Source organism: Misgurnus anguillicaudatus, chromosome 8, assembly GCF_027580225.2.
Source record: "Misgurnus anguillicaudatus chromosome 8, ASM2758022v2, whole genome shotgun sequence".
Classification (NCBI taxonomy): Eukaryota; Metazoa; Chordata; class Actinopteri; order Cypriniformes; family Cobitidae; genus Misgurnus; species Misgurnus anguillicaudatus.
The window spans coordinates 19725879-19740981 of record NC_073344.2 but is presented as its reverse complement, the minus strand read 5'-3'; the positions used below and the strand labels follow the sequence as shown (position 1 = coordinate 19740981).

Genomic DNA, 15103 nt, shown 5'->3' with positions numbered 1-15103 from the left:
TGAATAAATAAGCTTCCCATTGATGTGTGGTTGTTAGGATAGGGCAATATTTGGCTGAGATACATCTATTTGAAAATCTGAGGGTGGAAAAAATCTAAATATTTAGAAATTCCCCTTTAACCCCTTAACTTGCACAAATCCTTTTGAGTGTGTGTGTGTGTGTGGGGGGGGGGGGGTGATACTGTGTACACCTTTAAATTAATATAACTCCGGTATTTTTTGGTCTAGAATCCTAATCTTGGTCTTGTTTTAAAGAAGACAATTTAAGTTTCTTAAGTGTCTTATATTTAATATTTGCAAATATTAAATAAAAATTTTGATATAGCATTTTAAATGAATAATGTATTTTAATAAATAAAAAGAATGCAATAACAACATAATTTTAAATATTAAAATCACAAAAAATTTGGTTTGTGTCACACTTTTAGTGGTTTTACCAACAATGGCCACTAGGTGTCAATGATTTGCTACATACTCGTCACAAATTAATAGGTTACAGTCACTGCATAATTATTAATGCAAAAAGGTTTTGAAATATGAAAACTTAATTCTTAGAACTTTCTAATGATGTATCATTTGTCAAAATTTTTGAAGATTTATAATAGGACATAGTGTTATGAATAAATTATAAATAATATGCATTCCTATGGGGGGAGGTCATGTAACAAAAAACCTGTCAACAACATTTCCTTGATGACCTTAAAATATGAAAACTACATTCTCAGAGCTTTCCAGTGATATATAATTTGTCATGATGTTTTAGGTTTAGAGTAGGGTTTAGGTGTTATTAATATGTAAGAACCAATTTGGCCTACCTGCGGGCCCGTGACCTTTTAGAAACGGACTCTTACTACGTCATAATCTTCTCAAAATGGTGATGACATATAAAAACTACACTCTTTGAGCTTTCCAGCGATTTATAGTTTGTCAAGATTGTTTAGGTTTAGAACATGGTATTAGTGCTATACAAAGGCTATGTAAAAACAAATTGAGTCCACCTGTGGCAGTGTGACATTTTAGAAACTGACTCCCACTACGTCATAATTCTCCCAATATGGTGATGAAATATAAAAACTACACTCTTAGAGCTTTCCAATGATATATGGTTTTTCAAGATTGTTTAGGTTTAGTATAGGGTATTATTGTTACAGATATATAACAACAAAGTGGGCCCACCTGTGGACCCATGGCATTATAGAAAATGGCTCTTTCTTTCCCAAAGAGACTAGGAATAAAAAAATCTATAATTTTAACCCATGCATTGTATTGTTGGCTATTGCTACAAATATGCCAGTGCGATTTATGATTGGTTTTGTGGTCCAGGTGACATATTTGCAAATTTTGCAATTTTCATAAAGCTTCAATAAGTTACATAAACAACTTTATTATATATATACATTTGTAATCATCAATTATTTTAAACCCAAACCTTTTATTAGGTTAATACAATCACACATTTGTAAAAATAAAAGATCTATAGTTTTATATGGTTTCCATTTTTAATGGATGACTAAGACATGTTTTTTGTTTGTTTATTTAATCCCATTATAAAATGTTGTGATAACCCATTTATTTGCTAGAAACATTCATAATTTATAGTAAAGTGCAAAGCATCATTTGAAATATATATATAAAAACTCTGCTTAAATTAAGTGCGCCTAACCGGGATTAGCTGAAATGATTCAAAAATAAAATAAAAATAATAAAAAACATAACATTTGATCATTAAGGGGCGGTTTCCCGGACAGGGAATAGACTAGTCCTAGACTTAAACACTTTTAAGAGCTCTCCAAACTGAAAACAACTTTCACTTACAGATCTTAAAATACATCAGGGCCCTTTGTTTTACTTCAAGATGCACACAGGTAATGTTTTTAGTAAGGCATGTTGTTTAAAACTAGTTATATTTCCTAATTAAACTAAGGCCTAGTCCTGGATTAAGCTAATCCTGGTCCGGGAAACCGCCCCTAAGTAAACAAATTGTTTGCATAATTTGTAATGATCTGGTGAAATTGGTCAGACGTCAAGCATTGTGTGTTTCAGATCTTTACAGTGTTTACTAATGAAAGCAAATAATACTGTCAATGTTGAACACGTATTGCATAAACAATAAAATCTCTCCATAGGTAAAAACTTCATACTATTGATTAGATTTTTGGTAATACTAATAAAACCAGTTGTATCTTTGAATTGCAGAAAGATGAAAAGTTCTCATGGTACTAGTTTATATCAATCCTGTGAATTTTTTTAATGAATTGTCTGCTTTCTCCTGAACTGGAAGTAAACTGATTGTCTGATTTACTTGTTGGTCCTCAATGTTCACCTCTCCACTCCGTGTGCACGTGCTGTTGTAGTGGGCTCTCCTCGATATCTGTGCATAAAAACACACACGTTGAGTTCATAAATATTCTAACACTTAAAGTCTGGGTGTGTTGCGTACAGCTACGTACCATCAGAGGTGATTTTCAAAGATGCCAGGCAAGAGACCAAGTCCTCTTCTCCGTCGGCATCCTTGAAATCGAAGCCGGTATAACCCTGCTGAAGCTCACAGTACCGGATAAACCTGAGACTCAAATAAAACGATGCAAAATTAAACTGGATGATTTGATTTTGAGCTACAGGAACACTACACATATTAAAGTAAGACTAAACTCTAACCTCTGCCAAGTAGGATCTTTGTTTAAGATGACTGGGTTTCCCACCACAATGAGCAGGGCTTTGGCTCGAGTCATGGCCACATTAAACCGCTGTGAGGAACAGACGTCCAATAGATCAACATTCAAAAAACTGAATTCATCTATATGTATATCTGATATGATGTCCGATTCATTCAATACAAACCGGTAAATTTATACTTGCTGTACTAAAGTGGTACCGCAGTACAAGAGAGATCAAGTATAAACCTTCTCATTTGAGAGGAAGCCAATGTTGAAGTCTTGGTCCATCTGCACATAGTTGACGCTGCTGCGAACAGTAGAGACTATGATGACCTTTCTCTCCTGACCCTGAAACTCTTCCACTGACCCCACCTATAGAACAAAATAAAAAATTGCTAAATAATGGCGGAAAATACACCGTGATCTCAAGGTGGTCTCATGACAAACCTTCATCCCTTTCCACTGGCTCAACTCTCCAACACTGTTGAGAGCTTTCCGAATTTTCTCCACCTTTCAGTAAAGGGAAGTCGTTTAGTTTGAGAGTAAACTTGGCTACTTATTACATATTAAACTAATCCTAAATCCTGTAGCCAACATTTTATATTAGTTTTGCATGCAAAGTTAAGATTATTGTTTGCACTCTTACCTGTTTCCTGTAAGGGGCAATGATGCCGATGTCCTGGTCATTGAGTTTTGGCAGGCCCTTCTTGCCCTGCGTCTCCATGAGCTTTTTAAGGTAGCTGATGATGACCTCAATCTCAGTCACATTGAAGAATGAAGGACTGTTGGCCTCTCTTTCATCTTTCCCCATCACTCCGTGAAATAAAAGAGGAAATCCCTGTTCATCACAGAAACAAAGCGCTTAAATCACATTTGTATCTTAAAACATTTTGGCAGTTGATTTTCCGGCTAATGTGACATCAAATACTGCAAAGTTGACTTCATGTTGTGTTTTGCATGTATATTTTTTATTTTTGCATGTGTATTTTGCATGCATATTTGCATTATTTTCATGAACTAAAATGCTTCTTTTAAAGTTGCTTTACAACAATGCACATCTGGAAAAGCATTGGGGAGTAACTACTATTCCTGTAACAAATCTATTTAAAGAGCGATCACTATCTACACTGTTTCTTAATTATTTTCATCAGATAATAAAGCAGAATAAATCATAATCCTGTACCTTCTTGGGGAGATGCTCCCAGTGACAGAAGGCCTCTCGCTCCATTTGATCTGCAAACACCTGCAGCTCATTTTCATAGAAAAGCTCATTCGGGACGGTGAGGATGGCAGGGTGAGACCTTTGATGGAGAGAGAAGATAAAAGAGTGAAGAACCAAATACTGTAAGTGATCCTCCTAAAAATGATATAAGCGACCAGTACCTGTAATTCTGGAGAAGCTTGGTGACAAAGCGACTGTCATATCTTGGGTGGCCATCTTGGATCTTCTGATAAAGCACATTCTGTTTCATCAGCCTTTCCAGCAGCGACTGACCTAAGGGGCAAGTTTTTGAAATTGAGATTTATCATCTGAAAGCTGAAGAAATAAGCCTTCCATTGATGCACGGCTTGTTTAGACAATATTTGATCAAGATACAACAATTTCAAAATCTGGAATATGAGGGTGCAAAAAAATCAAAATATTTAAAGTTGTCCAAATGAAGTCCTTAGCAACACATTATATATTTACACATATATATTTACGGTAGAAAATTTTCAAAATATCTAAATAGACTAGCTAGGCTAGACTTAGTTTAACTCAAAGTTTAATCCTTATTAAGATTTAACAAGTATAATAAACTTGCTAAAACAGTTCAATACTAAGGAAAAGAGGTTTGTGTGAGCAACCGTATGTATTAAAACCTTAGCAAGCACTACAAACAAAGTAAAAGGGTAAACTATAGCAAAGGAGTACCCGGGTGATTCTCACAAAAACACCACGGCACTAATGATTTTAGCTTTAAAATGTGTAATATAGTAACATTAAAAAGCATCAGAATTAACACAATACTGTGTTCTACCTTGCACAATGTGTGATTTCAATATAAGAATTTATAATTGTAAATTTATCTCATTTTCTGCTGAAATTCTCATTACCGCAATGTGTCCGGCTGTGTTTGAACATGCGTTATGTTGTAATTTAATCAAATTAACACAAAAATATTAAGAAAAAAAAATAAATGGATGTTTTGCTAGACTACTTTAGATGACAGAAAAAATATTTACTGAATATTCATGTATAATAATAATGAAGAAAATTTAGGAAAATTATGTGTCCATGCCTGTTGTTCTCATCCTCCGCAACACTTTTTGAGAACAGTTTAAGCACACATACAGAATTTTAATTAAGTTTGATTTTGAGTGACCAAGCACATGGACCAGTTACTTCAAGATGGCTACCAGGTAAGATCATTTTTTTACAGTTAATTTGAAATATTGTCTTGTCAGAATGCTTACACGACATTTTGATTATCATTACCGCAACAGATGCTTATTAAATGTTAATTTAATTAATAGAAGCATAATACTTTGATTTTAAATGCATGTGCAGAATCTCCAAATTATGTTCTTTCAGGTTTGTCATGTCATTTTGAAAATATGTCAGTGTTGATGTTTTCTGACTGTTGCGGTAATGAGATTTTCTAGGACTAATTTTTTAAATTATGTTACAAAAAGTGTTAAATGATAAGTAAAAGTTTTTAAATTAATGTTCCCATTTACTCCAGACTTTGTTTTTCAATGTCTGGTGGGAAAAAAAGTAAATTTAAGCAATTTTTACATTTTCATGCTTGACATGTTTAAAACCAAGTTTTCATGAGAATCACCCACCCATTCCATATAGTTGTGTCAGTGGTGATCTCAGGATGGGGCCAAGCTGCTGAGGGTCTCCGGCCAATACCAACTGGCCCTTCGTAGGATCTAGCAAACCTTTGGCACATGGAGAACACGATGTTAAAATAAGCAATCTCTTGGTTTCAATCCCATTTTCATATTTTTCCCTCATTTACCCGCTATCCCGATGACGCACTCGGGCTCCACGGCCTGTCCGGCTTCATCTATAAAAATGTGCGTGAAGTGGCCCTTAGGGACGCCTCCTGACACAAGCCTGAGGAACAGACAAATTTATAATTGCTGCAGAAAGCAGCCTGACAGTTATGATTTGATAGGACTATTACGGTGACCAAATGATGTCCTGCTGTACCTTCCTGCGGTGACCAAGGTAACCACGATGACTCTGTACTTCATCACATCTTCTCTAGTGGGTAAAACGAAACCATCCTGAGTTTCATTCCAGTTGCTGTGTTTCTGTGGGAATAGTTGGGAATATTCTTGGTACTTTATGCAGATTTGAGTTTGTGTTATCCAAAGATATATTTGTGTATTGTCTTACAAGAAGTTTCTTTGGTACAGTGCGCTGGTCTCTACTTGGTGCATATAGGCGATAGAGGCGATGCCCGTCCACAAATCCTAATAACCTCTCACACAACAGATCACAGGCACTATTTGAAGGCGCACAGGCAAGGATATAAGCCTTGTCAACAGACTTATTTACCTACAATATAACATACGAGTGGAATCACATGAAGTGTTTAAACAGGAATAAAATGATCATGCTTGAATGTCTTTACCTGTTTTATGGCTTCCACCAGTGTGACGGTTTTGCCAGTGCCAGGAGGTCCAAAGATCAGGTAAGGTGCTGGTTTAGATGTGCCCGCCAAGATGTGCTGGACCGCTGCCTTCTGCTCCGGGTTCTTCTCCAAATCTTTGTTGAACATTCTGCAGGACAAACATCGTATGAATTATTTTAAAGTTACAATGAAAAGGTGATAGGAAAACTCAAACCTGTGACAGGCCTGCATCAAACCTGTGCCACCTATGTGAACATTACAGCCCCAATTTGTCAGGAGCAATACCATTTTATATAAATGCATATAGAGACAAATTCCCTTTATGTATTTAAATATATATATATATATATATATGCTGTGTTTTGTGATATTTTTTGTGTATACATGCAATTTGTTTTGTGTGTGTATTCTGGTATGACCTCAGGTTAATCTTTACTGGCTCTTTATGTGCTTCTGCTATTGGGAATGTCATTCAGCTCTCACATTTAATAATTTTATCGATTATAAATCTTCACTGAACATCGTTCAGTGTACACAGAGTTTCTGGTTAACTTATCACGCTAAACCTGCTGGTTGTTCTTGTCTTATGACATCATCAAGGTGGTGTCCAAATAACACATGAGGACGTAATGTACTTGTGCGTATGTAGAAAAGAGGTGTAACAGTGTGTGTGTACATGCAGACCTGAGTTTTGGCAGTGTAGTCTGTTGGATGCCATTATCTGTGGGGAACAGAACTTTACCCAGGTCATGCTGGGCAGCGAGCTCCACCGCTCTGTGCTGGAGCTTAATAGGGAAGCGGTTGATGTTAAACTCCACGTCGAACTTCATTTTGCTGACAAACTTCTGGAGAAGCCTTCAAACACGACACACAACTTACATTACTATTTTAAAAGATCATTACATTAATAATTAAATTATTTATTTAATAATCAATTATTTATTCTTAGTATATATTGTGTAATTTAAAACACATCTGTGCAATACTTTGTGTTTTGACATTCTGAAGAATCCTGATACTTCCTGATTTTAATCTGGGACTAGGATAAGCCCGGTCCGGGAAACTGCCCCGTAATGTTAACATTGCTTTTAATTACCCTCATCTAAAAGGTTTAACTAAAGATACATTTCTTACTTTCTATTGAAGCCTAATTTAACTCTGTCTAGCTCGACACGATGGACGTGACCCTCATAAACGGTGACAGGTTTGCTCTTGTCTCCTGACACATAGACGTGGAGCTGATCTCCTCTTAACACAGAAGGTCTGTTCTCTGCAACTCCTGGCACCTGAGGTAAAGGAAAACATGGAGATGGAGTAATCAAAAAAGTCAATAAATACTAGCTAAAAAATAGCATTCAGGTGTACGGTTTATAAACAAACTGCAATGTTTGACAAGAAGTCAAATTTCTGTTTAGATATTTTAGACAAAACTGAAAACAGCAACTGCAGGCACATTAACATCATTTAAAGGTGTGTCTGTAACAGAACCTGCTTACTTTGAGAACCAGCAACTTCTTGTGTAGTATGTCTTGGGTCATGGTCTGACCGTAAAGGTCATACTTCTTAATGTCCACCTCCATCTGTATCTCCTCCAGGTGTAAGAGAAGATGAAAGCGCTCTCTGTAGATCTTCATGCACAGCTCGGTCTCCAAGACGCATCTGAAAACATACAGAAAACATGAATACACGCGTACAGAACGGAGAGGAAAGAGAATGGATATCGCAGAGGAGCATGCTTGCCTCAATCTGGGAAGTTGCTGTCTTACTGGGGCTGGAAGGCGCTCTGAATCCTCCAGCTTGTGTTTGGCCAGCACCTTCAGGTAGCCAGGGTAATAATAAGGATTCACCTTTACCATAGGCTTAAGGGCATGTATGACAGAACTCTCAGGAAAAAAATGGAAAGAGGAAATCAACAAAAATAGACACTACATGTACAAGCGGATATAAAATGCAGCCATTTAGGAGACATTACACTTTAAACAGAGACTGTGTCACAAACAGACAGACAGGACAGAAAAACTGATAGATTTACTGAAAAACAAACAGACACATAATTAGACAGACAGACAGCTAGATTCATTGTCAAACTAACAGACAATTAGACAGACAGGCAGCCACAGGGAGACAGGTAGAAATTTAGAGTAAATATCAACCTAACAGACAGACTGATCATTTACTAGACAGACAATTGAACAGACAGACAGTTAGATTCATTGTCAAACTAACAGATGGACAGACAGTCAGATGGACAGACAGGCAATCAGTCAAATATACAGACAGTCAGAGAGACAGTTAGATTGACTGACAAACCAACAGACAGAAAGTTAGATTCATTGTCAAACTAACAGACAGACAGTCAGACAGACAGACAGACAGGCAATCAGTCAAATATACAGGCAGACAGTTAGATAGACTGAAAGACCAACAGACAGACAATTGAACAGACAGACAGAAAGTTAGATTCATTGTCAAACTAACAGACAGACAATCAGATAGACAGAGAGACAGGCAATCAGTCAAATATACAGGCAGACAGTTAGATAGACTGACAGACCAACAGACAGACAATTGAACAGACAGACAGAAAGTTAGATTCATTGTCAAACTAACAGATGGTCAGACATTCAGACAGACAGTTAGATTGATCGACTGACAAACCTACAGACAGACAGTCAGATAGACAGACAGACATTCAGATTGGCAGACAGATAGTCAGGTCGACAATTTAACAGGCAGTCAGACAGACAGTTAGATTCAGTGTAAAACTAACAGACAGACAGTCAGATAGACAGACAGTCAGTCAGATAGACAGTCAGATAGACAGACAGACAGACAGACAAACAAACCGTCAGACAGACAGAAAGTTAGATTCATTGTCAAACTAACTGACAGACAGTCAGTCAGATAGATAGACAGACAGACAGTCAGATAGATAGACAGACAGACAGTCAAATATACAGACAGACAGTAAGATAGACAGTTAGATTGACTGACAAACCAACAGACAGAAAGTTAGATTCATGGTCAAACTAACAGACAGACAGTCAGATAGACAGACAGACATTCAGATTGGCAGACAGATAGTCAGATAGACAATTTAACAGGCAGTCAGACAGACAGTTAGATTCATTGTCAAACTAACAGACAGACAGTCAGATAGATTGACTGACAAACCAACAGACAGAAAGTTAGATTCATTGTCAAACTTACAGACAGACAGACAGTTAGTCAGATAGACAGACAGACAGTCAGATAGACAGACGGGCAGTCAAATATACAGACAGACAGTCAGACAGTTAGATTGCCCGACAAACCAACAGACAGAAAGTTAGATTCATTGTCAAACTAACAGACAGACAGTCAGATAGACAGACAGACATTCAGATTGGCAGACAGATAGTCAGATAGACAATTTAACAGGCAATCAGACAGACAGTTAGATTCATTGTCAAACTAACAGAAATTCAGACAGACAGTTAGATTGACTGACAAACCAACAGACAGAAAGTTAGATTCATTGTCAAACTTACAGACAGACAGTTAGTCAGATAGACAGACAGACAGTCAGATAGACAGACGGGCAGTCAAATATACAGACAGACAGTCAGACAGTTAGATTGCCCGACAAACCAACAGACAGAAAGTTAGATTCATTGTCAAACTACCAGACAGACAGTCAGATAGACAGACAGACATTCAGATTGGCAGACAGATAGTCAGATAGACAATTTAACAGGCAGTCAGACAGACAGTTAGATTCCTTGTAAAACTAACAGACAGACAGTCAGTTAGACAGACAGACCGACAGACAGTAAGATAGACAGTTAGATTGACTGACAAACCAACAGACAGAAAGTTAGATTCATTGTCAAACTAACAGACAGACAGTCAGATAGACAGACAGACATTCAAATTGGCAGACAGATAGTCAGATAGACAATTTAACAGGCAGTCAGACAGACAGACAGTTAGATTCATTGTAAAACTAACAGACAGACCGTCAGATAGATAGACAGACAGACAGACAGACAGACAAACAGTCAGACAGACAGAAAGTTAGATTCATTGTCAAACTAACTGACAGACAGTCAGTCAGATAGATAGACAGACAGACAGTCACATAGACAGACAGACAGTCAAATATACAGACAGACAGTAAGATAGACAGTTAGATTGACTGACAAACCAACAGACAGAAAGTTAGATTCATTGTCAAACTAACAGACAGACAGTCAGATAGACAGACAGACATTCAGATTGGCAGACAGATAGTCAGATAGACAATTTAACAGGCAGTCAGACAGAAAGTTAGATTCATTGTAAAACTAACAGACAGACAGTCAGATAGACAGACAGACAGACAGACAGACAAACAAACAGTCAGACAGACAGAAAGTTAGAATCATTGTCAAATAACTGACAGAGAGTCAGTCAGATAGATAGACAGACAGTTAGTCAGATAGACAGACAGGCAGTCAAATATACAGACAGACAGTAAGATAGACAGTTAGATTGACTGACAAACCAACAGACAGAAAGTTAGATTCATTGTCAAACTAACAGACAGACAGACAGTCAGACAGACAGACAGACATTCAGATTGGCAGACAGATAGTCAGATAGACAATTTAACAGGCAGTCAGACAGACATTTAGATTCATTGTAAAACTAACAGACAGACAGTCAGATAGACAGACAGACAGACAGACAGACAGACAGACAAACAAACAGTCAGACAGACAGAAAGTTAGAATCATTGTCAAATAACTGACAGAGAGTCAGTCAGATAGATAGACAGACAGTTAGTCAGATAGACAGACAGGCAGTCAAATATACAGACAGACAGTAAGATAGACAGTTAGATTGACTGACAAACCAACAGACAGAAAGTTAGATTCATTGTCAAACTAACAGACAGACAAACAGTCAGACAGACAGACAGACATTCAGATTGGCAGACAGATAGTCAGATAGACAATTTAACAGGCAGTCAGACAGCCAGTTAGATTCATTGTCAAACTAACAGACAGACAGTCAGATAGACAGACAAACATTCAGATTGGCAGACAGATAGTCAGATAGACAATATAACAGGCAGTCAGACAGACAGTTAGATTCATTGTACAACTAACAGACAGACAGACAGTCAGATTGACTGACAGACCAACAGAGAGACAATTAAACAGACAGACAGAAAGTTAGATTCATTGTCAAACTAACAGATGGACAGACAAAAGAGACAGACACAGATAGACAGACAGTCAGATTGACTGACAGACAGAAAGTTAGATTAATTGTCAAACTAACACAAAGACAAACAAAACAGACGGACACAGATAGACAGACAGACCGTCAGACAGACAGATAAATCTAACCTCTCAGGTGGAACCCCTACTTCCACAATCCTGTCTTTAGGACGAGGTCGTCTGTTCTGTTTGGGGTCATATGGACTCTTTGGGCCCAGTTCTGCAGCTAGCTGGGTCTGGACCACAGCCTCCATTTCCCGGACTATGTAGAAGGGTTTAGCAGTACCCGGGGGATCAGACTCGGGGCAGAACTCAAAGCAAATGGTGGCTGGAAAGTGTCCGGGATGTTGTACTTTGTAATGGGCTTTAACATCATAACTCTCACCTGTTAGAAAGTGATAGGTTATGAATAATTAAGTTAATAAGAAATAGCAGTGCATGGGACAATGGTTATGTTTATTTAAATAATGATAAATATGAGGGCATTATAAGGGTTATATCTCAGGGTTGTCCTTACCCGGACAGAGGAGAAGAGGCGAAACACGGTTTACTTTCCGGTCGTCTACTAGAGTTAAGCAACGCATCTTGTGCAGAGCTGTGTAGTATCTGAAGTAGACACAGCTTTGACCTCGGTTTACGATGTGAAACTTCACCACAAACAGCTTCCCCATCTCCTTGATAATAAAAGTAACCTTCCCATTGGTGCACTTGGGCTCAGAGGTTATTTCAACACCCCATTTGTCTTTGATGAGCTCAGCACTAAAACAGAAGAGCATGTGACTGTAAAGTGAAAAACTGATTGACACTCGGTTCAAATCCCAAAAAACATCTGATTAAATCACCTATTTTCACACATGCTATAAACATTTAAAGTTTCCTGGATGTAAAAATATTTATCTGAGGTAAACATGCCCATACATAAGCCATTGGTAGACTGATTTGTTGATCAAAACCCAATAAGGCTGACACAGCAACACGGGTTTAACCAATGCCATGAGTTTTGGGCAAGGCTATTTGTTTTATCAACCAGTGGAAGGCGAGTTTGTTAAAGGTGCAGTGTGTAATTTATAGAAGGACCTCTTGACAAAAATGCAAAATAATATACAAAACTATATTATCAGGGGTGTATAAAGACCTTTTTATATTGAACTGTTATGTTTTTACTACATTAGAATAAGATGTTTTTATCTACATACACAGAGGGTCCCCTTAGGTGGAAGTCGCCATTTTGTGCCGCCATGTTTCTACAGAAGCCCTTAACGGACAAACTTTACTAAGTTGTCTCCGTCAATTACATGTTTTTACGGTGGCGGCTACCTTAGCTTCTCTGTGCGTTTCAAAAGCGAGGGAAGAGCAGTGGACTGAGCCATTGGTTGCAATTCGCAACCTCACCATTGGATGCCGCTAAAATTTACACACAGAACCTTTAAAGTCACACACAAAATAAACAGACAGAAATGTATTGTTGTAGAGTAGTCAGATACATCGCTCACCGTTTCACTTTGAGTTGGCTGAGAATATCTGCAGCGAGCTTCTTCTTCCCGGTCAGGACCGGCTTTTTTGGAGGGGAGGAGGAAGAGGATGCTGGGATTGAATCCGGGGCGGATGCATTGGTTTTCTTCTGTGTAAAGGATTTCCATTGATCGCAGTGCACACACATTAGAGAGTTAACAATTTTGGGAAACATGAAATTTACCTATGACTATATATAATATTTTTTCCTTTACATAACATTTTCATTAATTTAATTAGCAGATGATTTTATCCAAATTGACTAACAAATGAGAGATTTTAACATCTCACCTTTGGTTTGCCATTTAAAATCACTTTCCCAGACTTTGTTCTGGCTTTATTAAACGTTTTTAAGGCATAGACCACACTGGAAAAGCTGGGCACTTTGCTTCTATTGCTGAAAAAACAAGGTATTTTATTAAACAATTACATGCAACTGATCAACACGATGACTAGGCAAATAATGTACAGAACCAGGTTATTGCACAAGGTCTAGATCTACAACTCGTTTTTTTCTCAATGACAGTGAACTCTGCAGCGAGTTGACACTCCTATTCAGTCATAAAACAGATACAGAAATAAAGGGGAAAAAACAGCAGGCACAAGAAGAAGTTATGATAGAAAAGATGAGCTTATTTCTCAATGCTCAGTCTGACTCAGATTCAAAATAGATTTATCATGTGTTAAAATATGAAGCGTAGACAGTGGAAATTTATTGCTTCAAAACATCGCCCTTGAATTTGGGATAATCCTTTATCTGTACTTGTGAAGACAAAACTGACCCAACATGAAAGTAAACAACAGTAATGTTGAGTTTAAGAATAAGTAAACAGATTTTCTCAGATATACACACACAGATATAAGTAAAAAATTTAATAATGGTCTTATAGTTACATTTTTTTATTTATTCATTTATTTATTTAATCAAAGTGCAGTAAACATGTTGGTTATGGTTTTACTACAAATACCATGGTTAAACTGTGGTTCCTGTAGCGAAAACGTGTATAATTTGTGGTAACCATGGTTTAACTATAGTACACACATATTGTTTTATTTGCAGTAAATTCATGGTTAGTTTTGTTGAATGGTGCTTTAAAAAAACTATTTGACCAAATCATTCACAACTTGATTCTTATGTATGCAATCTGACAATGAAAATATACTTATAGGTTAGCAAAATATACATGGTTTGTATGTTTATGTTTGCTACAAATGACACGCTACTTACAACCATAGAACAACACAAACCTTTTAAACTCCAAGTTGTAAATGTCCCGAAGCTCGGTTTTGTCTGTTTTGGATCTCCTCTCCCCCAAAAACGCAAGAAAATCAAGTCCTGCTTCATATGATTCTTTGAGAGAAGGCATTGTATAGTACTGTTGGTTATGTATGTGTAAGTGATGGAGGATGTTATTTGGTTAAGGTGAATCCCGGAATCGAAACTGTTACAGTTCACATGCTTCGAAACTAGTGCAGAGACCAAAGCATAGCACCAAAGACAGTGACCGATAGGGTACATCAACATATTACTGCACTAGGCTTTAAACGAAAGGTTTCTAAGTTCTTCATCACAATTAAATCGACTTTTTACATTCTTTAGAACTTTGGAAAACATTTTAAAGAATCTGACGCTTTCGTTATTTTATTTGTAAATTAGTTTTATTATAAATTATGTTGTAAAATTTCTAATTATATTTCGACTCTTTTGCGACACTTCCTAAATGTGTTAGTCGTTACGTAAGAGCCAAAGCTGAGCGGGAGGAACACTTTTCCTAGATAGTTAATTATCTGGATGGGGTTATTTAATTCAAACTCAATGATGACTGATCTATCATATCTATAGCAATTTAGGCGTTGTTGTTTCCGTAAAATCATAGAAACAAGTTTATTCCAGTATTCATCAAAGCGTATTCATAACCAAATATGGCTTAACATTTTTTTATTTCCTGGCAGCGATTGATATTCAAATGTGACAGAGATTTAGATATTAAGTAGAAGCAATAAGTCAAAACATCAATACGTCAATGCAAAATCAATTAATGAAAATAAAATAAACATC

General features: G+C 37.0%; 1 protein-coding gene across 1 annotated transcript; it reads right to left on the bottom strand.

Annotated features, from left to right (window-relative positions):
- Positions 1-1555: 1555 nt before the first annotated feature.
- mov10a (Mov10 RNA helicase a) lies at positions 1556-14527 on the bottom strand. The gene is made up of 21 exons (XM_073870432.1): positions 14293-14527; positions 13336-13441; positions 13026-13153; positions 12050-12291; positions 11662-11917; positions 7783-8167; positions 7421-7572; positions 6971-7141; positions 6287-6434; positions 6049-6210; positions 5860-5963; positions 5666-5763; positions 5487-5585; positions 4041-4152; positions 3841-3958; positions 3304-3495; positions 3105-3167; positions 2904-3029; positions 2659-2747; positions 2451-2563; positions 1556-2371 (listed from the first exon to the last, which is right to left on the bottom strand). Exons 1-21 carry the CDS (start codon positions 14409-14411, stop codon positions 2313-2315), a joined length of 3042 nt encoding a protein of 1013 aa, XP_073726533.1. The 5' UTR covers positions 14412-14527; the 3' UTR covers positions 1556-2312.
- Between the last annotated feature and the right edge of the window lie 576 nt (positions 14528-15103).